Genomic DNA, 25122 nt, shown 5'->3' with positions numbered 1-25122 from the left:
TCTGGGCTCAAGTGATCCTCCTGCCTCAGCCTCCCAAGTAGCTGGGATTACAGGTGCAAGCCACTGTGCCCAGTTGTAACGTCTACATGTTAAATCCTCTGGATCTTGGATGCCCCTTCTGCTAAAAAATAATAACCACTGTTTTTAATCGTCATTGTTTACATTTCATTTATATTATCAATCTCCCTAGCTAAACTCAACAAAAATGGAACTTTGAAATAGAAAAGCCCTAGAGTTTCTAGATATAGAATTAAATTTTATCCCCATGTTCCATCATCTGATTCCATCAGATCAAAATATTCTGCCATACGGAAATGGCTCTTTAAAACTTGCCCACGTTGGACATTTACTTACTTTCTAAGTTTTCTTAAAGACAAAGAAAGTTTTTGATTAACTATAGTTTTATATTTTCTTCTCTTAGGATAATCTGTAAATGGCCTTTCTCAGTTGTTTTTTTTTTTTTTGATTAAGACATTTCCGGCCGGGAGCGGTGGCTCACGCCTGTAATCCCAGCACTTTCAGAGGCCAAGGTGGGCGGATCACGAGGACAGGAGTTTGAGATAAGCCTGGCCAACATGGTGAAACTCCGTCTCTAATAAAAATACAAAAATTAGCTGGGCGTGGTGGCACACACCTGTAGTCCCAGCTACTAGGGAGGCTGAGGCAGAAGAATTGCTTGAACCCAGGAGGCGGAGGTTGCAGTGAGCCGAGATCATGCCACTGCACTCCAGCCTGGGCAACAGAGCGAGACTCTGTCTCAAACAACAACAACAACAACAACAACAACAACAACAAAAACATTAAGACATTTTCTTGTTCACAGTCTTATAAACAGATAATTTTAAATGGTCATCTGTGCCATGACAGCAAGCAGGGTATCAAATCTTTTGTTCCATATTTTTAATTGTCTATCTTCAAAATATACTTAAACATTGAGTTGAGAAATTTGCTTAGTATTGTTTCTTTCATAATTTTATTTCTGATGTGCCAGTTTATCCTCCCAGATGAGCTTTAGAATCCTCTAGCCATGTTGCAAGAAAAATACCATTGGAATTTTATTGGAGGTTACATTAAAGTTATCAATTAATTTGGAGAGAAATTGACAGCTTTATTATATTCAAATTCTCATTCCAGTAGCAGAAATGTTCCTCTGCATATTTTAATCCTTTTTTGCGTAGACATTTTTATTCATGTGTTAAAAATACACATATAGATTATGTTAATTTCTTAATATTTTAATGTAATACCCCCCCCCCCCCACATAACATCTCTGCTATTGGTATTATATTAGGAAGTCATTTGATTTTTTTGTATTGAAGAGGTGCCATATTCTTTTTCTGGGTTTTCTTCTTAGTTTCATGTTTTTCTCTAAAATTCATCTATTTTCTCCAAATAATACTAATTAATAACACCTATTTCTCTTTTAGGTCTTATTGCATTGGTTTGAAATTTTAGAATCCTTTTAAAATTTACGGTAGGAGTTGGCAATCTTCTTTTTCTTCTTCTTTTTTAAATAGAATAACCCTAGAGTTTTGTAATTTAATATGATGTTCACTGTGATTTAGAATGTGTAATTTTTATCATGTTAACTTGCATTTTTTATTTCTGGATACTTTAGTGTGTTTAAAAATTTATTTTTTTCTTATTTTTAAGTTGTGTGGATAAGTGTATATCTCTATGAGTTACATGACATATTTTGATTCAGGCATGCAATGCGTATGGTAATCACATCATGGAAAATGCAGTATCCATTCCCTCAAGCATTTATCCTCTGTGTTGCAAACAATCAAATTATACTCTTTTTGTTATTTTAAAATGTGCAATTAAATTGATTTTGACTGTACTCACCCTGTTGTGCTAGCAAATACTAGGTCTTATTTATTATTTCTCTTTTTAAAATTTATTATTAATTTTTGTGGGTACATAATAGGTGTATGTATTTATGGGGTACATGAGATGTTTTGATACAGGCATGCAATGCATAAGAATCACATCATGGAGAATGGGGCATCCATCCTCTCAAACATTTATCCTTTGTGTTACAAGCAATCCAATTATAATCATTTAGTTTTTTGTTTGTTTGTTTTGTGGTTTTTTTGTTTTTTGTTTTTTTTTAAGATGAACTTTCGCTCTTATTGCCTAGGCTGAAGTGCAATGGCACCATCTTGGCTCACTGCAACCTCTGCCTCCCGGGTTCAAGCGATTCTCCTGCCTCAGCCTCCCAAGTAGCTGGGATTATAGGCATGTGCCACCATTCCTGGCTAATTTTGTATTTTTAGTAGAGACGGGGTTTCACCATGTTGGTCAGGCTGGTCTTGAACTCCTGATCTCAGGTGATCCACCCACCTCAGCCTCCCAAAGTGCTGGGATTACAGGTGTGAGCCATCTTCCATGGCCTCCTTTAGTTATTTTAAATAGTGTTTTTTAAAGGTATAAATAAGTGTTTAATGATTAATTATTTAGAAAAAATAATGTCAAATCCCATCTCTGTAGTCCCAAATACATTTCAAACAGACAAGAGACTACATAAGCTATCTGAAGAAAACATAGATAAACATATAGATTATATAAATTTATACATGGATAGATATAATCTTTGAAAGTACAAATTCTTTCTGAATAATTCACCTTTGATACAAAAAGAGATCAGCCACTGGAACCATAAATTGAAAAATTCTGAATGAGAAAACGTGCCTTGCAGAAAGTTAGAATGCAAAAAAAAATCTATTTAACTGACAAAATTAATATTTTTATAAAGACAATTATAAATAATTGAAATATTAATGCACTGATGGGGAAAATAAATAGAATATTAAAGGTTCATAAAATGAACTGTAAAAGGATAATAAATGTTTGAGAAAATGTTTTATTTTTACTGTTAATCTAGAAAGGTAAAATTAACAATAACATAACCCTTTCACTGAGGGAATTAAAACGTCTGTATGAAAGAAGAGTAAGAATGCAAAATTTCGGTTGGGGGCGGTGGCTCATGCCTGTAATCCCAGCACTTTGGGGGGCCAAGGCGGGCGGATCACGAGGTCAAGAGATCGAGACCATCCTGGCCAACATGGTGAAACTCCGTCTCTACTGAAAATACAAAAATTAGCTGGGCATGGTTGCATGTGCCTGTAATCCCAGCTACTCCCAGCTACTCGGAAGGCTGAGAGAGAATCGCTTGAACACAGGAGGCGGAGGTTGCAGTGAGCCGAGATCGCGCCACTGTACTCCAGTCTAGTCTGGCGACAGAGTGAGACTCCATCTAGGAAAAAAAAAAAAAATTCCATCATGTGGAAAGAAAACACTTCAGATACTACTATGAAAAGACATTTGGTCTCCTTTTCTGAGCTAGAGAAATGAACTCAGGCTATGGATCTCTTAAACTATACACATATTGACACCAAAAGAAAAAAAAGATCCATAACAACATACCCCAAAGTATGAAGAGGGATCATCTTTGAGTGTTAACATTAATTTTGATTTTTAGATTTCTTTTTTAGCATATTGTTTGAAAATTGCAAATGAATACATGTGTAGCCTATCCTCAAGAAATAAAAACTTAAAAATTTGAAGATATTGTCAATACAAGTGTTACAAAATCAGTATTGTAAAATTTGATTTTGTTAAAAATTATCAGAAAATATTTAACATTCTGTTAAAACAGAAAGGAGTAGCTAATAAAGATCAAAGCAGAATTAATGAACTAAAAAGAAGAAATATTCTGGAACTGAAAAATAAATTCCAGAGCTAATTCTTTGGCAAACACAAACAAATAGAAAAAATTAGAAGTGTAACAAAAGGGATACAAAGACGGAGAAAGAGCAGAAAGGCCTAAAACCAAGAATGAGAAAAAAATGAACACAGAGATAAGGAAACACTCAACTTTGCAAGATAATGTCATTTATAACGCCATGTTAAAAATGTGAAAATCCCCAAGAAACGAATTTATTTCTGGAAAAACATAAGTGCCCAAAGTTGTTTCGGGATGGAGGAAAACAGATCAATAACTAAGGAAGGAATTAAATAAACAGAACTTACTTCCAAAAATGCCCTGGTGAGGCTGTGTGGCAGGAACAACAGGAGAATTCTCCTTTAAGAATTAAAAAGGAAAAGTATGTTTATTATTAGTAATTATTTGTCAGTGCCCTGGAAGTTTCAACCAATGCAATACAAGGAGAAAAAGAAATGAGACCTATATTAAAAAGGCAACATAACTTTGTTTTCAGATGATGGATTGGCTGTGCATGATGGATTGGTAGCTGAAAACTTATTCTTTTTTTTTCTCTCTTTTTGAGACAGAGCCTTGCTCTTCTCCCAGGCTGGAGTGCAGTGGCATGATCTTGGCTCACTGCAACCTCCACCTCCTGGGTTCAAGTGATTCTCCTGCCTCAGCCTCCTGAGTAGCTGAGATTACAGGTGCACGCCAACATGCCCAGCTAATTTTTGTATTTTTAGTAGGGACGGGGTTTCACTATGTTGGTCAGGCTGGTCTTGAACTCCTGACCTTGTGATCCGCCCACCTCAGCCTCCCAAAGTGCTGGTATTACAGGCGTGAGCCACCACACCCAGCCTGAAAACTTATTTTAACTGAGTATGATTTTAGTAAGGCAGCTGAGACAAAACAAATCTGTAAAAAGCAGTAGCCATTCTAAGGTGGCATTCAGAGGGACATTCAGAATGTTTTTCAACCATTGCTTTTACCTAGTTCCCATAGGAATAGGTAAGGGAATTATGGGAACTCTGTACTCTCTTTGTAACTACTCTGTAAATCCAAATTATTCAAAAATAAAAATTAACAAAAAATTGAGTCCAAGGAAAAATAAAAGTAGCATTCATATGTACAGTTGAATCTCTTAAAAATACATCTCCATCATTTTAAACATTAACAAGCATGGATGCTGGTGAGGTTGTGGAGAAAAGGGAACAGCTTACACACTGCTGAAGGGAGTGTAAATTAGTTCAACCACTGTGGAAGTCGGTGTGGTTATTCCTCAAAGATTTAAAGATAGAAATACCATTTGGTCCAGCAATCCCATTACTGGGTATATACCCAAAGGAATATAAATCCTTCTTTTATAAAGACACATGCACGAGTATGTTCATTGCAACACTATTCACAATAGCAAAGACATGGAATCAACCTAAATACCCATCAATGATAGACTGGATAAAGAAAATGTGGCACATATACACCATGGAATACTAGGCAGCCATAGCAAAAAACAAGACCATGTCCTTTGCAGGGACATGGATGGAGCTGGGGGCCATTATCCTCAGCACACTAACACAGGAACAGAAGACCAAATATCACATGTTCTCACTTATAAGTGGGAGCTAAATGATGAGAACACATGGACACATAGAGGGAAACAACACGCACTGGGTCCTATTGGAGGGTGGAGTGGGGGAGGAGAGAGCGGATCAGGAAGAATAACTAATGGGTACGAGGCTTAACGCCTGGGTGATGAAATAATCTGTACAACAAACCCTCATGACACACGTTTACCTATGTGAGAAAACTGCATATGCACCCTTGAACTTAAAAGTTAAAAAGAAATTTTAAAAAAATCCAAGAATATAAAATTCCTGGAACAGGGACTGGAAACTTGTAAATACTCAACAAATAAAAGTAATAATAGCTAAAATCTATTAAGGACTTTTGCATGTCAAGCACTTGTCATATATTTTATATGTCTTAGTTCATTTGACCATCATCACAATTTTTTTGATTTAATGAATGAAAATGTGTTTATAATAATGCACTAATAATAATTAACATGAGTAGGTGTTCACTAGATCTTGGAGACTATTAAAAAATTATGCATGATCTTTAATTTAATCCTTTTTTTTTTTTTTGAGACGGAGTCTCGCTTTGTTGCCCAGGCTGGAGTGCTGTGGCCCAATCTCGGCTCACTGTAAGCTCCTCCTCCCGGGTTCATGCCATTCTCCTGCCTCAGCCTCCCGTGTAGCTGGGACTACAGGCGCCCGCCACCACGCCCGGCTAATTTTCTGTGTATTTTTAGTAGAGACGGGGTTTCACCGTGTTAGCCAGGATGGTCGCGATCTCCGGAACTCGTGATCCGCCTGCCTCGGCCTCCCAAAGTGATGGGATTACAGGCGTGAGCCACCGTGCCTGGCCAATTTAATCCTCATTTTAATTTAAAATATTTATTATAGTTATTTTAAAAAATTGATACATAATAATCGTATATACTTATGGGGTACATGGGCTATTTTGATATATGCATACAATATATAATGATCACAGCAGAGTAATTAGCATATCCATCACCTCAAACATTTATCATTTATTTGTGTTGGGAACATTTCAAATCTCTTCTTGCTATTTTGAAATATGCAATAAATTATTGTTAACTATAGTCCCCTACTGTGCTGTCAAACACTAGAAAGTATTCCTTCTAACTGTATTTTTATGCCCATGAGTCAATCTCACCTCATCACCCCACACCCTTCCCACTCTCTGATAACTACCATTCTACATTCTACCTCCATGAGATCAACATGTTTTAGCTTTCACATATGAGTGAGAATATGCAATATTTGTCTTTCTGTGCCTGGCTTATTTCACTTAGCATAGTGACCCCCAGTCTCATCCCTGTTGCAGCAACTGGCAGGATTTCATTCTGAATAGTATTCCTTCGTTTAGGTACCACATTTTCTTTATCCATTCATCTAGTGACGAACACTTAGGTTGATTCCATATCTCGGATATTGTGAATAGCGCTGCAATAAACATGGAAGTACAGATATTTCTTCGATATACAGATTTCCAGGCTGGGCATGGTGGCTCACGCCTGTAATCTCAGCACTTTGGGAGGATGAGGTGGGTGGATCACCTGAGGTCAGTAGTTCAAGACCAGCCTGGCCAACATGGAGAAAGCCCATCTCTACTAAAAATACAAAAATCAGCTGTGTGTGGTTGCGGGTGCCTGCAATCCCAGCTACTCAGGAGGCTGAGGCAAGAGAATCACTTGAACCTGGGAGGTGGGGGCTGCAGTGAGCTGAGATCACGCCACTTCACTCCAGCCGGGGTGACAGAGCAAAACTCCATCTCAAAAAACCAAAAACCCAAAACCAAAAAACCAACAACCAAAAACAAAAATGATATATGGATTTCCTTTCTTTTGAATATATACCCAGCAGTGGGATTAGTGGATCATAGGGTAGCTCTAATTTAATTCTCATCTTAACCCCATGAAATAGATATGACTATTATACTCATTTTACAGATATGGAGACCGAGACACAGAAATATTAAGTAAACTAATGTCAGAAGATGTATGCAATGGGCTTGCAAGTGCTAACTATGAAATCTCAGGGAATGTTTCTTGAGTGAATGAGTGAATGAATGAATGAGTAACTGAGTAAGATATTATGGGTAAACAACACAGGAGCATCTTTGATACAGGAGAATGGAAGCATTTTTATTATTTTTTCTTTTTCTTTTTTGTTTTTCTTATTTTATTTCTTGGAAGCACTTTAAATGGCTCCAGAAAAACAGCTAAGATGGCTGGGTAAGAAACTTTTGAGAGATACTAGAAGCTAACAGGTCAATTTTTATTAGGAAGGTGAAAGAGCCTCAGAATTTGGTCCTGGAAGAGAGAGGAAGACACCTGAGAGGGAGCTAAGAGGAAGAGCTAAGAGAGACACAGGAATTCATTGTGCAGGATGCTTTAAGTGAATGGACTGTCCTCACCACACTGTCCCCATTTACACCGCCAAAGTTCTTCCTTTGAGAGCTCTGCCTGCCTCCATACCTGTTCCCCACCTCAGATGCTCCAGGGCATTGCTGAGCCTCTAGTTCCCTAGGTTCTTTCTTCCCTGGGTGATGGAGGTTCAACTCAGCTTCAGGGATGGACGGAGGTGTGGCCTTGGGCATAAGTCCTCTGAAAGTCGAACTCCCTGCTTCCTGGAACATTCGAGCAGTAAGTAAGAGGTGTAAGGGGCATATTTACTATCAGACTTAGAGGTTGAATTCTCATGAATGCTCATTAAATCAATCACTCCGTTCTAACTCTATTCTCTAAGCAATTTCATTCCCATGAGTGAGGGAGCCAAAATAGAAACATGTTTTTCTGCTAGTTTTGTATTCTTGGGAGCATCTTGGATACCAGGTATGGGAATCCCTTCCTCTGGGGCTCTTTGCTTATGATACTCTTTTCTGCCTGGTGTGGCTTCCATTGTTTATTGTCCTCCCCAATGATGGTTTCCTCAACATTTTTTTAAATTTATTTTTGAGACAGAGTCTTGCTCTGTCGCTCAGGCTGGAGTGCAGTGGCACAATCCCGGCTCACTGCAACCTCCGCCTCCCAGGTTCAAGCAATTCTCCTGCCTCAGCCTCCTGAGTAGCTAGGACTACAGGCACCCACCACCATGCCAGGCTAATTTTTGTATTTTTAGTAGAGACGGGGTTTTGCCACATTGGCCAGGCTGGTCTCAAACTCCCGACGTCAAGCGATTCACTGGCCTCAGCCCCCCAGAGTGCTGGGATTACAGGTGAGAGCCACCGCGCCTGGCCTCAACATTTTAGATGGAGTTTCTTTGCGCACGAGCAGGCAGGTTTTGTTTTTTTTTGTTTTTTAAAAAGACCTTTGAGTCCTGAGCAACTTAACTTGGAGTTGTGGACAGGGACCACACACAACTCTGAACAAAACCATTCCAATGACTTTGCCACAAGTTCTATTCTTACTATTGAAGGTGCAATATAGAGAAAGTTCCAGGTATGCGAAGAGAAGTAAGATGAGAGGTGGTTTGCCTGGCTGTCCAGGCAGGACCCTGCAGGTATCTACACTTTTACAGGTTCAAAACAAGTCCATTGGATGCTCCTTGTTATTCCATTCCAGAGAATATAGACCATCTTTAACAATTCACAAAGGACCAATTTTTTTTTTCATTTTTTTTTTCGGTAGATATGGGGTCTTGCTATGTTGGCCAGGCTGGTCTCAAACACCTTGTAGCAGGCTAGGTCCTACTAAAGCAGACCTCTCTAACAACTGTTTCAGCACTGGACTGAGTGGTTAAGTTAAATATTAAAAACTGATAGGGCCAGTGCCTTTATACAAAGGCTGGAATGTGAAAAAAAAAAAAAAGGGTACCCAGAGCTTTGCCTAGGCCTTTCCTGGGCCCTGAAACATGAGAAGATAATGAAGGAATTCTTAACAGGACCCATTTAGGATTAAACAAGTTTTATTGGGGGTCTGAAGAAACTCCCCAGGCCTCCACAAACAAGTTTATTGGGGGTCTGAAGGAACTCCCTAAACCTCCATGATCTATCGGGAGACAAGATAAGGGTAATCACCCCAGCACCTGGACCCATTTAGATTAAGTGAATTTACTGAGGCTCCAGAGGAAGGTCTTCAGGACTCAGATCTTAGTTATAGATTAAAAGAAGTTAATCACTTATGTCTTTAGATGAATGCACACTTACACATAGACATATAGCTTAGAAGGTATATAAACTCTGGAAAATTTTGTAATTTTTGAGTTGATCCGGTGATAATTTCCAGGCCTTCTCCCTGTAACCAGTTACAGAAATAAAAACTCTTTTCTTCCCTAGTTCATCTGCATCTCATTAATGGGCCATGAGAATAAGCAGCCTGACCCTTGCTTTGGTCTGGGAACAACCTGGGCTCAAGTGATCCTCCTGCCTCAACCTCCCAAAATGCTGACATTATAGGCATGAGCCACTATGCATGGCTAGGACTGATTTTTAAAGCCCAAATAAAATACCATTAAAACAGTTCCAGAAAATAAGAATAGTGAGACACAGCATCCCCTCTGAGTGACAATTTTCTGCCTGAAGGAATAATCAACAAGATGAGATCTTTCTCACCAGATGGGAAGACCTACTATAGGGTTTACAATGCTCATGTGTTCAAGTGATGCAACATTCATCTGGTCAGTGCTTTATTCCTGGGCAAACCTCTCACTTTTCTTCTCTATAGTAAGTCATTCCTTATTATCTGCAGGGGATTGGTTTCAGGACACCCTGCATATAACAAAATCCACTGATGCTGAAGTCCCTTATATAAAATGGCATAGTATTTGCATATCAGCTATGCACATTCTGCTATATACTTTAAATCGTTTCTAGAGTACTTATAATACTGAACACAGTGTAAATGCTCTGTAAATAGTTGTTATACTTTATTTAAAATTTTGTATTATTTTTATTGTTGTATTGTGATTTTTAATTTTTTTAAAAAACAATTATATATTTATTTATATATTTTAAATAAAAAGAAAGAAATGGAGATATATGAACTTTCTGACAAAGAATTCAAAAATAATTGTATTAAGGAAGTGCAGCAAACTTTAAGAAAATACAGAGAAACAATTCAACAAAATCAGAAAGACAATAAATGAACAAAATTTGAAATTTAACAGAGAGATTGAAATTATAAAAAAACTCTAGAAATTCTCAAGGTGAAAAATACAATGAATGAAATGAAAAATGCAATCTACAGTGTCAACAGCAGGATTGATAAAGCAGAAGAAATAATCTATGAACTTGAAGACAGATTATTAGAAAATATACACTCAGAGGAGAAAAACAGAATAAAAAGGAGTGAAGAAAACTTATGGGATTTTATGGGGCACCATAAGGAGGGTAAATATTTGAATTAACAGGAATCAAGAAAGAGAAGGAATGAACAAAGAGACAGAAAGCTTATCAAAAAAATAACTGAAAACTTTCCAACTTTCATGAAAGATATAAATATCCAGATATAAACAGAATAATCTTTGATCATGAGGACTGAAAAGAATTTAGATTATAAAAGATGTAAAGGAATTGATGATCAAGTAAATACACATATTGTTCAATCATCTGTATTTTGTGTTATGATTACATTTGTTAAAGGGGGAAATATTTTTTGGACAATGTAAGTAGTCATATTTGTAGGTAACACTAGAATTTTCAAGTAGAAACAGCAAGATGATACAATAAAATAATATAGACCATGACACCAAATCTTTCACTCAGATCAACAAACCTCATTACACATGAACAACAAGCTTCCACACTTCAATGAGTAAATGTACATCATTGAAAACAAACCTTCCATAGAAATTTAGTACATAATTGAAAATGTTACTCTATCATATTTAACGTCATCTCTAACTCTAAGTCCATGTAAAGCCAATTGATTTATGCCAGTTTGTCTTTCTGTGTAGACTACGCTTGGAGCATTTATTTGATGAGCAACTTTTGACTAAGTACTCAGTGCCAGTAAGTATAGTAGAATCCATGAATACTGAGTTCAAGAAGAGAACAGGATCCTAATGGGAGTGAAAAATCCCATAACCAGCTATAAAATACCCTAGTATGTTAAAGTCTACATTATCAGGAAGATCAATTAAGGTAGTGATACAGAAATGAATGACAAACACAAAAAGTGAAAAACCATAGCCTCAGAAATTCTTCTCCAATAAAATTACATAAATGGCCTCAGTGCCAAGCATAGTTTATTCCGTAGGAATAGTACAACTCATCACCCTATGAGGCAAATGGGAATCTCCAAATTGTTTCTGACCCAAGGTTGGGAATGACTTTGAGAAAGGAGGAAAACAAGGGGAAAATCTGTTGAATATTAGAGAGAGAGGAAAGCTTAATAATAGGAGTTGCTTAAATTTGATGAAGCAGTTGAGATAAAAGAAATGGAAACTTCAGGAAATAAATTGAGCAATTTCCAGCCGGGCACAGTGGCTCACGCCTGTAATCCCAGCACTTTGGGAGGCAGAGGCGGTTGGATCACGACGTCAGGAGATCAAGACCATCCTGGCTAACATAGTGAAACCCCGTCTCTACTGAAAATACAAAAAATTAGCCAGGTGCGGTGGCGGGTGCCTATAGTCCCAGCTACTCGGTAGGCTGAGGCAGCAGAATAGCATGAACCCAGGAGGTGGAGCTTGCAGTGAGCGGAGATGGCGCCACTGCACTCTGGCCTGGGCAGCAGAGCAAAACTCTGTCTCCAAAAAAAAAAAAAAAAAAAAAGAGCAGTTTCCACTTCCATGATCTGATTAAACAACAGCAATATCTGGCTCTGAGGCTTTGAGCCTTGCAATCATGGATATAGCTTCAGCCCTAGGACAACGGGCCCTTTTCTAGTTTCCCTCCCAAAGAATTCTTCAGAGCCCTCTTTATGTCCTTATTCCTCAGGCTGTAGATGAAGGGGTTCAGCATGGGGGTGACCACAGTGTACATCACTGAGGCTATTGCACCTGAGTGTGAGTTGTGGGATGCAGCCAAGCTAAGGTACACTCCTAGGCTCATACGATAAAACAAGGAGACAACTGAGAGGTGAGATGCACAGGTGGAAAATGCCTTGTACTTCCCTTGAGCTGATGAGATTGCACGTATGGAGGAAACTATCTTAGAGTAAGAGTAAAGGATCCCAGCGAGACATCCCCCACCCAGCAGCACAGATGCCAAATACATCACCATGTCATTGAGAAAGGTGTCAGAACAGGCAAGGTGGATGACCTGATTAAGTTCACAGAAAAAGTGGGGGATTTCCAACTCTCTGCATAAGGACAACTGCAGCACCATTAAGCTATGTAATAAGGAATGCAAGACACTCATGATCCAGGATACCAGAACCAGCACTCCACAGAGTTGAGGGTTCATGATGACCGTGTAGTACAGGGGGTGACAGATGGCCACAAACCGGTCATAGGCCATCACAGTCAGGAGGAAGCTGTCCAATCCTACAAAATGTATGAAAAAGTACATCTGGGTGATGCAGCCTGCATAGGTGATGACTTTGCTCTTTGCCTGAATATTCACCAGCATCTTTGGGACCCTGGTGGAGGCAAAACAGATGTCTACAAAGGACAGGTTGGAGAGAAAGAAGTACGTGGGGGTGTGGAGGTGGGAGCATAAAATGATAACCAGGATGATAAGCAAGTTTCCAAATACAGTGATGAGGTACATGGGTAAGAATACTCCAAAGAGAAATCGTTGCAGTCTGGGTTCTTCTGAAAATCCCAGAAGTCGAAATCCTGAAATTCGTGTATCATTCTCTGGTTCCATGTGGTAGAGGTGACTATTAAAAAAAAAAAAAAAGAGAGAGAGAGAAAATACATGACATAAGCATGCTTTATTCACCCATCAGAAAAGCTATTATTTATATCCTACAGTCAACAAGTTAATTTCTATATTTTGTGTGTGAATCTGGTCTACTTTATGAGATCTCCCATCCCATCTCTGCTTAGGAATTCCTTTCCCATGATGCTTAACTTTTCCCCAAAAGGTCATGTATTTAAAAACTTTGCCGGGTGCGGTGGCTCACGCCTGTAATCCCAGCACTTTGGGAGGCAGAGGCGGGCGGGTCACCTGAGGTCGGGAGTTCAAGACCAGCCTGACCAACATGGAGAAAACCCATCTCTACTAAAAATACAAAATTAGCCGGATGTGGTGGTGCATGCCTGTAATCCCAGCTACTCGGGAGGTTGAGGCAGGAGAATCATTTGAACCTGGGAGGCAGAGGTTGCGGGGAGCCAAGATGGCGCCATTGCACTCCATCCAGCCTGGGCTACAAGAGCAAAACTCCATCTCAAACAAAACAAAACAAAAACCAATACTTTAATGATAAATTCTTTCATGGATTTGAGGAATTTAAATTGAGTGTTGTCTACGTTCCAGGCTCTGTCTAGACAATGAGTGAACAGTGCTGAAAAACAAAAGTTCCTACAGTGAAGTATGGAGAAGAATACAAGTAAATCATATACTGTGTCAGATGGTGACCAGGGCTAATAAGAAAAAGAAAGAAGGTAAAAAGGAGAGGGTGGATAGAGGATGTTAATTTTCCTAGGTGTCCAGAGAATACTAGCAGTCAAGGTGATAGGTGCCCATCAACAATGGATTGGACAAAGAAAGTGTGGTACTTATACACCATGGAATACTAGGCAGCCATAAAAAAGAATGAAATCTTGTCCTTTCCAGCTACATGGATGAAGCTGGAGGCCGTTATTCTAAGCGGCCTAATGCAAGAACAGAAAACCAAATATCGCATGTTCTCACTTATAAATGGTAGCTAAACATCGAATATACATGAACACAAAGATGGGAACAATTGACACTGGAGACCGCTGGACAGAGGTTGGAGGGAGGGGATGTGAGCTGAAGAACCACCTGTTGGGTCGTCTGCTTACCTCCTGAGTGATGGGATTGTTAGGACCCGAAGCCTCAGCATCACACAATTTACCCGTGTAACAAATCTGCACATGTACCCTTTAATCTGTAAGAAAAGCTGAAATTTTTAAAAAGTGAAATGAGACCTCAAGGAAGACAGGGCGGGAGCCATGAGGATATCTGGGAATGTCTGTGCCCAGCAGAAAGAATGGCCGGTGCAAAGGTGTAGAGGAAGGTTTCACATGTTCAAGGCCAACAAGGAAGCCAGTGTGGCAGGGAAATCTGTGAGAGGTAAGTGATGGGAGATGGTGTCAGAAGATGTTGCACTGTAAGGTGACTTCATTGCTGCTGAAGCTTCAAAATACAAGAAGTCCCTCTGCCCAGATTTTGTTTTGTTTGGTTTGGTTTTGAGACAGAGTCTCACTCTGTCGGCCAGGCTGGAGTGCAGTGGCATGATGTGGGTTCACTGCAACCTCCGCCTCCTGGGTTCAAGAGATTCTCCTGCCTCAGCCTCCCAAGCAGCTGAGACTACAGGTGCCCGCTACCATGCCCTGCTAAGATTTATATTTTTTTGGTAGAGATGGGGCTTCACCATGTCGGCCAAGCTGGTCTCAAACTCCTGACCTCAAGTGATCCTTTCGTCTCGGCCTCCCAAAGTGCTGGGATTACAGGCGTGAGCCACCACGCCCAGGCTTGTCCTGATGTTTTCTATTTGCACTTTAATAAATTGGCTCCATGTCCCATGAATTGAAATGCATCCTTTGTTTATTTCCATATGCTGCCTTGCGTGCTGACCTCTGTATTCTGAGTCACCTTTTGGAATATATTGAGTCCAGGTCCCTTTATCTTTTTTTTTTTTTTTTTTTTTTTTGAGACAGAGCCTCCCTCTGTCACCCAGGCTGGAGTTCAGTGGCACCATCTCGGCTCACTGCAACTTCCGCCTCCCAGGTTCACACCATTCTCCTGACTCAGCCTCCCAAGTAGCTGGGACTACAGGTGCCTGCCACCACGCCCGGCTAATTTTTCTGCATTTTTAGTAGAGGCGGGGTTTCACCATGTTAGCCAGGATGGTCTCGATCTCCTGACCTCGTGATCTGCCTGCCTCAGCCTCCCAAAGTACTGGGACTACAGGCGTGAGCCACTGTGTCCCTCTACTCTTAAAAGGGATATCTCTACCTCATTTGTATGTCATATTCTTTTATGCCTAGGTCTTTGCAACTTTAATTATTTATCCATGTTGAAAACATTAAATTATTGCTACTTCATATCTTGTTTCAGTTAATTAGCAAGGCTCCTTTCAATTCTGTTTAATTATGTTATTTTGAAATCACTCTCCCCACTAAAGACAGACACACATATGCACAATTAGTACAGACACACACACAGGCACACACTTGAAGCTGAATGAGGACTCCTGGGACTGTGTTTATAGCACGCTATTCTCACCTCCAGTCACACCATTAATATTAGAGAGGAATGGAAATGAAGCAAGCTTTCAATATCAGATTATCTTTCCATTTTTTTGTATGGTCATGTTCTGTCTTCTGTTTAAAAAAATTATAAAAACACAACAATTTTGCTTGATAAACATACAGAGGATAATTAAATAAAACCCAAGGGGGGAAAATCTAATAACCTCAGATAATTCCTGAGAGACTAGGAAGAAGAAATAGCTTGCTTGAATGAATTAATGGCATTCGCAGTGACCTGGATGAGATTGGAGACAATTATTCTTTTTTTTTTTTTTTTTTTTTTGAGACAAAGTCTCCCTCTTTTCCCCCAGGCTGGAGTGCAATGGCATGATCTCAGCTCACTGCAACCTCTGCCTCCCGGGTTCAAGTGATTCTTATGTCTTAGCCTCCCGAGTAGCTGGGATTACAGGCACCTGCCACCACGCCCGGCTAATTTTTGTAGTTTTAGTAGAGATGGGGTTTCACCCTGTTGACCAGGCTGGTCTCGAACTCCTGACTGAAGGTGATCTGCCCGCCTCAGCCTCCCAAAGTGCTGGGATTATAGGCATGAGCCGCTGTGCCCAGCTGGAGACAATTATTCCAAGTGAAGTAATTCAGGAATGGAAAACCAAACATTGTATGTTCTCACTCATAAGTGGGAGCTAAGTTATGAGGATGCAAAGGCATAAGAATGACTCAGTGGACTTTGGGGACTCAGGAGGAAAGGGTGGGAAGGGGGTGGGGGATAAAAGACTACAAATTATGTGCAGTGTATACTGCTTGGGTGATGGGTGTACCAAAATCTCACAAATCACCACTAAAGAACTTACTCATAAAAAAAAAAAAAGAACTTACTCATGTAACCAAACACCACCTGTTCCCCAATAACCCATGGAAATAAAAAAAAATAAATAAGAAAAAGAAAAAGGAAAAAAGTTTCCTTGGTTACAGCCATACTCCAGCTCCCAATATGTCTCCTTGATACTCAGCCAAAATGATAGAATATAAAAACAAATCTGTCCAAAAGACAAAAGTCATGAAATCTTTTTGGGGTCAAGACACTTAGAGATTGAACATACCCATGGAAAGAATGGGCAAAGGAAATAAACCAACAGTTCAACCAAGAACAACCAAATTTGGGCATTTTTAATATATGAAACAGTAAAAAACTTGTTTTTCCTGTAGCCTATTTCATATTGATTTGGAAAATTGGTTTTTATATGGTCCAACAGAAGATGAAGAGGTGGGCACCTTTTCTCAGAGTTTCACTCTTGTTGCCCAGGTTGGAGTGCAATGGCGCCATCTCGGCTCACTGCAACCTCCGTCTCCCGGGTTCAAGTGATTCTCCTGCCTCAGCCTCCTGAGTAGCTGGGATTACAGGCGCCTGCCAGCACGCTCAGCTAATTTTGTATTTTTAGCAGAGATGGAGTTTCGCCTTGTTGGTCAGGCTGGTTTCAAACTCTTGACCTCAAGTGATCCACCCGCCTCGGCCTCCCAAAGTGCTGGGATTATAGGCATGAGCCACTGCGCCGGCCGGCAATCTATTCTTTACTATTTTTTTGGGGTTTTGGATTTTGATCTCTTTATTTACAATCCCACGGGCACACTCTAGTCCTGGTTCTGGTCTTTTTGTAACATGCAAAGGCTTCACTGATATTACTACGTAAAATTCTGCGCACACTGTGACAAGTCCTTTTACACTGAAATGCCTTCTTCATGCAATTAATCCCTGAGGACATCGTGTCATACACACATTTATCTCATTGTATTCTGTCTTCACCATTCTCATGCCAAATATAAATGAGTGGGGACTTAACTTGCTTTGTTCACTTTTGTGTTTTCACAAATGTATGTGAATACATGTGCATCGTATAGAAACACGTTTTAAGAAAATGAGAAGTAATGAGATGAAAAGAATGGCAAGAGAATAAAATCAGTTTAAATATAGTGGTTTCAAAATAACAATATATTAAATAAAATCAAAAGAAGCATCAGTAATGAACTGAAACGAGACACGAAATAGCAGTAATTTAATGATTTCAATGTGGATAAATATAGTCGCAAAGACCTAGGCATAAGAGAATATAACATACAACTGAGGTAGAAATATTCCTTTTAAGAATAAAGGGATCTAGACTCAATATATTCCAAAAGATGACTCAGAATACAGAGGTCAGAACACAAGGCAGCATATGAAAATAAACAGGAGATGCATTTCAATTCATGGGACATCTTTGGAGCCAATTTATGAAAGTACAAACATAAAACACCAGGACAAGGCTGGGTGTGGTGGCTCATGCCTCTAATTCCAGCACTTTGGGAGACCAAGGCAGAAGCATCACTTGAGATCAGGAGTTCAAGACTAGCCTGGCCAACATGGAGAAACCCTGTCTCTACCAAAAAATACAAAAATTAGACGGGCGTGGTGGCGCATGCCTGTAATCCCAGCTGCTTGGGAGGCTGAGACAGGAGAATCGCTTGAACCTGGGAGGCGGAGGTCGCAGTGAGCCAAGATCATGCCACTGCACTCCAGCTTGGGTAACAGAACGAGACTCTGTCTCAAAAAAGAAAACAAACAAAACAAAATGAAACAAAACACAGACCTAGTCACAAGAGAATATACTGTATAATGAGCGACAGATATCTAAATTTATAGTTTTATCTTACGTAAAGAAACATGGATCAAATATGTTTATAAAAGATAAAGGTGATCTTTAGTCAAATGAAGAAGAAGAATGCCTTCCAAATGATGGTCAAAGATAGTGTGACTTGTAGAAATAGATTGAACGACAAAAGGACAAATGTGCAATTACAAATAACACAGACGAAAATAAATTGGAAATGTATTAAAGGCCATTTATTTACTCAAATGATGCAGAAGAACTTTGTATGTTTATAAAAGCAATCGGGAACACAGTATGACAGATAGATTTGATCACACAAAACTTACAAACTTTCATATATCTACACATGTATAGATGCATCTATACGTACATAAAATATGCAGTACATCTATATGTACATAAAATAACCAAATGTTAAACAGCAAAGGTGGTGGTATATACTCAAATATACTCCACCTTAACTCCAATTCCTTTTATTGTTTTGTGAGATAAGGTCTGGCTCTGTCGCCCAGGCTGGAGTGCAGTGGCATGATCTCAGCTCACTGCAACCTCTGCCTCCTGGGCTCAAGCCATCCTCCCACCTTAGCCTCCCAGTAGCTGGGATTGCACGTGCTTGCCACCATGCCTGGCTAATTTTTGTGTTTATTTTTGTGGAAATGGGATTTCACTACGTTGCCCAGGCAAGTCTCGAACTCCTGAGCTCGAGCGATCTGCCCACCTCAGCCTCCCAAAGTGCTGGGATTATGGGCATTAGCCACCCTGCCTGGCCTAAAACTCCAGTTCTTATGTTTGAAAGAATGCAATCAAAAACAGAAATAAAGACACTGCAAACAAACCCACTCCATGAAACCAAAGCACTCACACAGACAATTTGCAATTGAGAAAGTAAATGTCTAACAAACCCACAAATTTATTCAGACTCAGCAGTGAAGAAATAATTGCAAATAAAGCTCATTAGTGCACCCATTTCCACCTATCCAATGTATACTTTTTCCATCTGACTACCTAGCATGAAGGGAGACTACTGCAAAACGTATGCCTCATGAACTACTGTTGTAAGGTAGCATTAGCAAACAATCCACTGGTCTGGATCTTTCTCACCAGTGTGGAAGCATGCTCAAATATACTCCATCTTAAAAACAAAAGAGTCCAGGCACGGTGGCTCATGCCTGTAATCCCAGCACTTTGGGAGGTCGAGGCAGGCAGATCACAAGGTCAGGAGTTCAAGACCATCCTGGCTAACACGGTGAAACCCGTCTCTACTAAAATACAAAAAATTAGCTGGGCGTGGTGGCAGGCGCCTGTAGTCTCAGCTACTCAGGAGGCTGAGGTAGGAGAATCGCTTGAACCTGGGAAGTGGAGGTTGCAGTGAGCCGAGATCACCCCACTGCACTCCAGCCTGGGCGACAGAGCCAGATTCCTTCTCAAAAAAAAAAAAAAAAAAAAGAATGCGCTCACATCAGTGTGTATCCCTCCACAGCCAATACCCTATTTGTCTGCTTCTGAAAATTGTAGAGATTCGTGGACATTTGTTCTGCTTCTACTGGAACCACTCTATGCCTACAGTTTCCTCTTCTCATTATGCTTCCATCACTTAAATATCAACAGCGAGCAGTACATTGCTGAGGTCAATGTTCATGTCTCTTTTTAGCGTCATAAATGAAAACCTGAATTAATTAAGCAGACAAGCAAAAAAAAAACCCCACTGCAATCTCTGGGCTCTGGACTAGGCTGAACTGACTCTCAAGTGACCTTGGGTAAATGTTCTCTGTTTCTATTCTCTCTGAAGCTTTTCTGAAGTAGCTACTGGGCTCTCCGACTCACCTGGATGGGATCTCTCAGAGGAAAGTCTCTGTGTGGGAATTCAAATTCTTCTCTGAATGGTTGATGGTGGAGACTGAAACTCTGTCGCCAGACAAGACAGCAGGAAGGAGTCAAGCACTGGTCCCTGAGGTAGACCTAGCACTCCAGAATAAATAATCACATGTGTCCCTTCCAGCCCAAGGTTGTACACGCTGAGGGACAACAGTGATATTTATAGCTCCCTGTATCTGCTCGTTAGGCACATAGCTTATTATTCAGACCCTGAGCACATCATTTTCTTGTGGGACATTGCTTTGCACAGAAAGGAAATTTTTCTTGCAGGTTCTTTGCCTTCAAGAGTCCAAGTTAAAAGTTAGGTGCATCATGAGAACACATAGACACAGGGAGGGGAACATCACACACTGGGGCCTGTCAGGGGGTGGGGGACAAGGGAAGAGAGAGCATTAGGACAAATACCTAATGCATCCGGGGCTTAAAACCTAGATGATGGGTTGATAGGGGCAGCAAACCACATGGCACATGTATACCTATGTAACCAACCTGTATGCTCTGCACATGTATCCCAGAACTTAAAGCAAAATAAAATAAAATAAAATAAAAAGAGTCAGGTGCATCTAGTCTTTATTATTCCTTCTCCATGAAGTCTCCTGCTTTCCAGAGGTCTAACCTCCCATCACCTTGTCCCAACCCTGAGAGAAAGTTTCCCCAAAACTCAAAAACTGAAGAACCTCCCCTGACTAGGTTTCTTGGATTTCCAAAGCATTGACATGGTGGGCACAGCCCTCACCCCTGATACCTCCAGAAAATTGTTATTGTTTTCTTCAACAAGGGAGAGAACTATATTCCTTTGATATAAAATCATAGATACCATACTCCTTGGCTTCATAACACTTTTGATGAAAAAATGAGGAGATCCGCTTGTGACACAAGTCAAGAGCTGTCCTCGTCCTTCATTTATAAAACATTTATTAGGCCCACGGTGGCTCATGCCTGTAAACCCAGGACTTTGGGAGGCCGAGGCGGGTGGATCACTTGAGGTCAGAAGTTCAAGACAAGCCTGACCAACATGGTGAAACCCTGTCTCTACTAAAAATACAATCCATCATTTCCCAGAGTATCCTGTGTCTTTTTCTTGTTTTGTTTTGGTGTTAAGAACACTTAACACGATGTATTAGTCTATTCTCACACTGCTAATAAAGACATACCTGAGACTGGGTAATTTATAAAGGAAAGAGGTTTAATGGACTTACAGTCCCACATGGCTGGGGAGGTCTCACAATCATGGCGGAAGGCGAATAAAAAGCAAAGTCACATCTTACATGGCAGCAAGCAAGAGAGCTTGTGCAGGGGAACTCTCATTTATAAAACCATCAGATCTCGTGAGATTTATTCACTACCATGAGAACAGTATGGGGGAAACCGCCCCCATGATTCAATTATCCCCACCTGGCTCCACTCTTGATGACACACGGGGATTATTACAATTCAAGGTGAGATTTGGGTGGGGACACAGCCAAACCATATCGAGGACCAAGGCTGTGGTCCCATGTAAGAGTCAGGTATAAGTACCTCAGCCTCCCAAGTAGCGGGGACTACAGGCACCCGCCACCACACCTGGCTAAGTTTTGTATTTTTAGTAGAGACGGGGTTTCACCATGTTGGCCAGGCAGGTCTCGAACTCCTGACCTTGTGATCCACCCACCTTGGCCTCCCAAAGTGCTAGGATTACAGGCATGAGCCACTGCACCCAGCCTGCAATTTTTGTTCTATTCCTGCCCAGGGAATGTGGTAGGCACCATGGACGCTGGGCTGAATAGAGCACAGGATCCTAATGAGAAGAGTGAAATGCCATGATGAGCTGTAAACACACTAATGTGTTAAAGTTTACATTGTCAAGTAGAGCAGTCAAGTAGTGATAGAGAAAAGAATGGTGGACTCAGAAAAGAAAAACTGTGGTCTCAGATATTTATCTACAATAAAATTACATGAATGAGGACGGGTGCGGTGGCTCATGCCTGTAATCCCAGCACTTTGGGAGGCCAAGGCGGGCGGATCTCTGAGGTCAGGAGTTTGAGACCAGCCTGGTCAACATGGTGAAACCCCGTCTCTACTAAAAGTACAAAAAATTAGCCGGGCGTGATGGCAGGCACCTGTAATCCAGCTACTCCGGAGACTGAGGCAGAAGAATTGCTTGAACCTGGGATGTGGGGGTTGCAGTGAGCCAAGGTCGCACCATTGCACTCCAACCTGGGTGACAAGAGCGAAACTGTCTCAAAAAAAAAAAAAGATTACATTAATAACTTTATAGTTGCCAAGTGTAATTTATTCTTTGGGCTAACACAGCTCACAACTCTATGAGACTAATAGGAATCTCCACTTTGTTTCTGACCTTAGTTTGGGAATAACTTTGGAAAAGTAGGAAAATGACAAAAACAAAACAAAACAAACAAAGCAAAACACTGTTGGATATCAAGGAGCAGTTTTCCACAGAAAAGTGTAAATTCTATAAAATAGTGGCAATCAAAGAAATTGAAACTCCAGCTAATAAATAGAAGGGGCAAGTCCTACTTCCAGAATCTGGTTCACAAATCACAATTTCTCAGTCTAAGGCTTAGAGCTCTGGGATCACAGTCACTTCCTGAAGAATGGCACTACCCTGATGAATCGATTCGGAGCTCTCTTTATGTCTTTATTCCTCAGACTGCAGATGAAGGGGTTCAGCATGGGAGTGACCACACTGTACATCACTGAGGCTGCAGCACTTGAGTGAGAGTTTTGGGTAGGAGCAGAACTAAAGTACACTCCTAGGCTCCTACCATAAAATAAGGAGACAACTGAGAGATGAGATGCACAGGTGGAAAATGCCTTGTACTTCCCCTGAGCTGATGAGATTGCACGTATGGAGAAAACTATCTTACAGTACAAGTACAGGATCCCAGCGAGGGGAACTCCACCCAGCAGCCCTACTGCAAAATACATTGCCATGTCATTAAGAAAGGTATCAGAACCAGCAAGGCGGATGACCTGATTGAGTTCATAGACAAAATATGGAATTTGGAAATCTGTGCAGAAGGGCAGTGACAGCACCATCAAGCTATGTAATGAGGAATCCAGATCACTGATAATCCAGGATGCCAGAACCAGCAGTCCACAGAGCCAGGGGCTCATGATGATCCAGGATGCCAGAACCAGCAGTCCACAGAGCCAGGGGCTCATGATGACCATGTAGTGCAGGGGGTGACAGATGGCCACAAACTGGTCATAGGCCATCACGGTCAGGAGTAAGCTGTCCAGTGCTTCAAAGAGTATAAAAAAGCACATCTGGGTGATACAGCCTGCATAGGTGATGACTCTGCTCTGTGTCTGGATGTTTACGAGCATCTTTGGGATTGTAGTAGAGATGAAACAGATGTCTGCAAAGGACAGGTTGGAGAGGAAGAAGTACATGGGGGTGTGGAGGTGGGAGTCTGAGATTGTGGCCAGGATGATGAGCAGATTCCCAAGCACAGTGACCAGGTACATGGAGAAGAACAGCCCAAAGAGGAAGGGCTGCAATTCTGGTTTATCTGAAAGTCCCAGAAGAAGAAATTCTGAAATCTGTGTATCATTCCCTGGTTCTATGTGATTGATAACGACTTTCAAAATGAGAGAAAAAGAACTTGATGAAAGTGTGCTTACAAACCTATCAGAAATGCTGTCATTTATATTCTACGGTCAATAACTTAATTTTTAAAATAAATTTTATTTCTTTTTAAGTTGGCAGAATTGTTTGTATTTGCTGTGTATGATGTTTTGAAGTATATTTACATTGTGGATTGGCTAAATCTTGTCAATTAATATCACTTCACATAGTCATCATTTTTGTGGTGAAAACACTCTACATCCACTCTCTTAGGATTTTTCACGAATACAATGTATTACCATTGACTAGAGTCAACATACTGTACAATAGATCTCTTGAACTTTTTTTTAGTTTAACTGTAATTTTGTATTCATTGACCATCATCTTGCCAACAACCCCCCTCCCCCAATTCTCCCAGGCTCTGGTAACCTCCATTTTACAAGAAGTTAATTTCTACATTTTGCGTGTGAATCTAGCCTCTGTTAGGGCATCCCTTTGACAACTCTGGTTAGGAATTCTTGTCCCACTCACAGTCTTTCCCTGAGTGCATGAACTCTGCAGTATTCATGAGAAAATTTTTAGGCATTTGAGGACTATAAAGTGAATTCTGAAGTGTTACAAATACTGTCTGGACATTGAATAATTAGTTCTATAAAACAAAAGTCACTACAGGCTGGGCGGGATGGCTCACACGTGTAATCCCAGCATTTTGGAAGGCCGAGGTGGGTGGATCACCTGACGTCAGGAGCTCGAGACCAGCCTGACAAATATGGTGAATTCCCATCTCTACAAAAAAATACAAAAAAAAAAATATATATATATAGCTGGATGTGGTGGCACGCGCCTGTAGTCCCAGCTACTCTGGAGGTTGAGGCGGGAGAATCGCTTGAACCTGGGAGGTGGAGGTTGCAGTGAGCCAAGATCACGCCACTGCACTTCAGCCTGGGTGACAGAGCGAGACTCCGGAAAAAAAAAAAAGTTGCTGCAAATCAGTGACAGAGAAAGAGTACAAACAAATAAGAGAAATACCATATGGTGTCACCATATGGTATCTGATGGTGACAAACCCTTTGAAGAGGAAAAAAGAAATAAGAAAGAAAGTGTGGACGGGGTTTTTTTTGTTTTTTTTTTTTTTTATTATTTTTTTACTGGTCATTGATGCAATACCAGCAGACCAGGTGACAAATGAACAGAGACCATAGTGAAGGCAGGGCAGAAGTCACCATGTGGCCCGCAGAAGGGTGTGCAAGGCAGAAGGAAGGATTAATGAGAGACTCAGAGGAATGTGCTTCTTGCACATGTTCAAGGCCAGCAAGGAAGCCAGTGTAGCAGGGGAATGAGCAAAAGGAGAGGGATGAGAGATGGTTTCAGGGGATGTTGGGGAATGAGCTGACTTTGAAGAGGCTGAAATTGAAGACACAAGGAATCCCTCTGACCAGATGTTGTTGC

At 40.6% G+C, this 25122-nt stretch overlaps 2 protein-coding genes across 2 annotated transcripts; both read right to left on the bottom strand.

Moving 5' to 3' along the window:
• Positions 1–12103: 12103 nt before the first annotated feature.
• On the bottom strand, positions 12104–12952 carry LOC101146864 (olfactory receptor 7A17-like). The gene is made up of 2 exons (XM_055372014.1): positions 12598–12952; positions 12104–12312 (listed from the first exon to the last, which is right to left on the bottom strand). The coding sequence occupies exons 1-2, from the start codon at positions 12950–12952 to the stop codon at positions 12104–12106; spliced, it is 564 nt and encodes a 187-aa protein (XP_055227989.1).
• A 9730-nt stretch (positions 12953–22682) lies between these two features.
• LOC101146516 (olfactory receptor 7A10-like) lies at positions 22683–23666 on the bottom strand. Its single transcript, XM_031004426.2, has one exon. The coding sequence runs from the start codon at positions 23571–23573 to the stop codon at positions 22683–22685; it is 891 nt and encodes a 296-aa protein (XP_030860286.2). The 5' UTR covers positions 23574–23666.
• Between the last annotated feature and the right edge of the window lie 1456 nt (positions 23667–25122).

Source organism: Gorilla gorilla, chromosome 20 (assembly GCF_029281585.2).
Source record: "Gorilla gorilla gorilla isolate KB3781 chromosome 20, NHGRI_mGorGor1-v2.1_pri, whole genome shotgun sequence".
Lineage (NCBI taxonomy): Eukaryota > Metazoa > Chordata > Mammalia > Primates > Hominidae > Gorilla > Gorilla gorilla.
The sequence above is the reverse complement of the archived record's forward strand: the minus strand, read 5'-3'. Positions and strand labels throughout refer to the sequence as shown.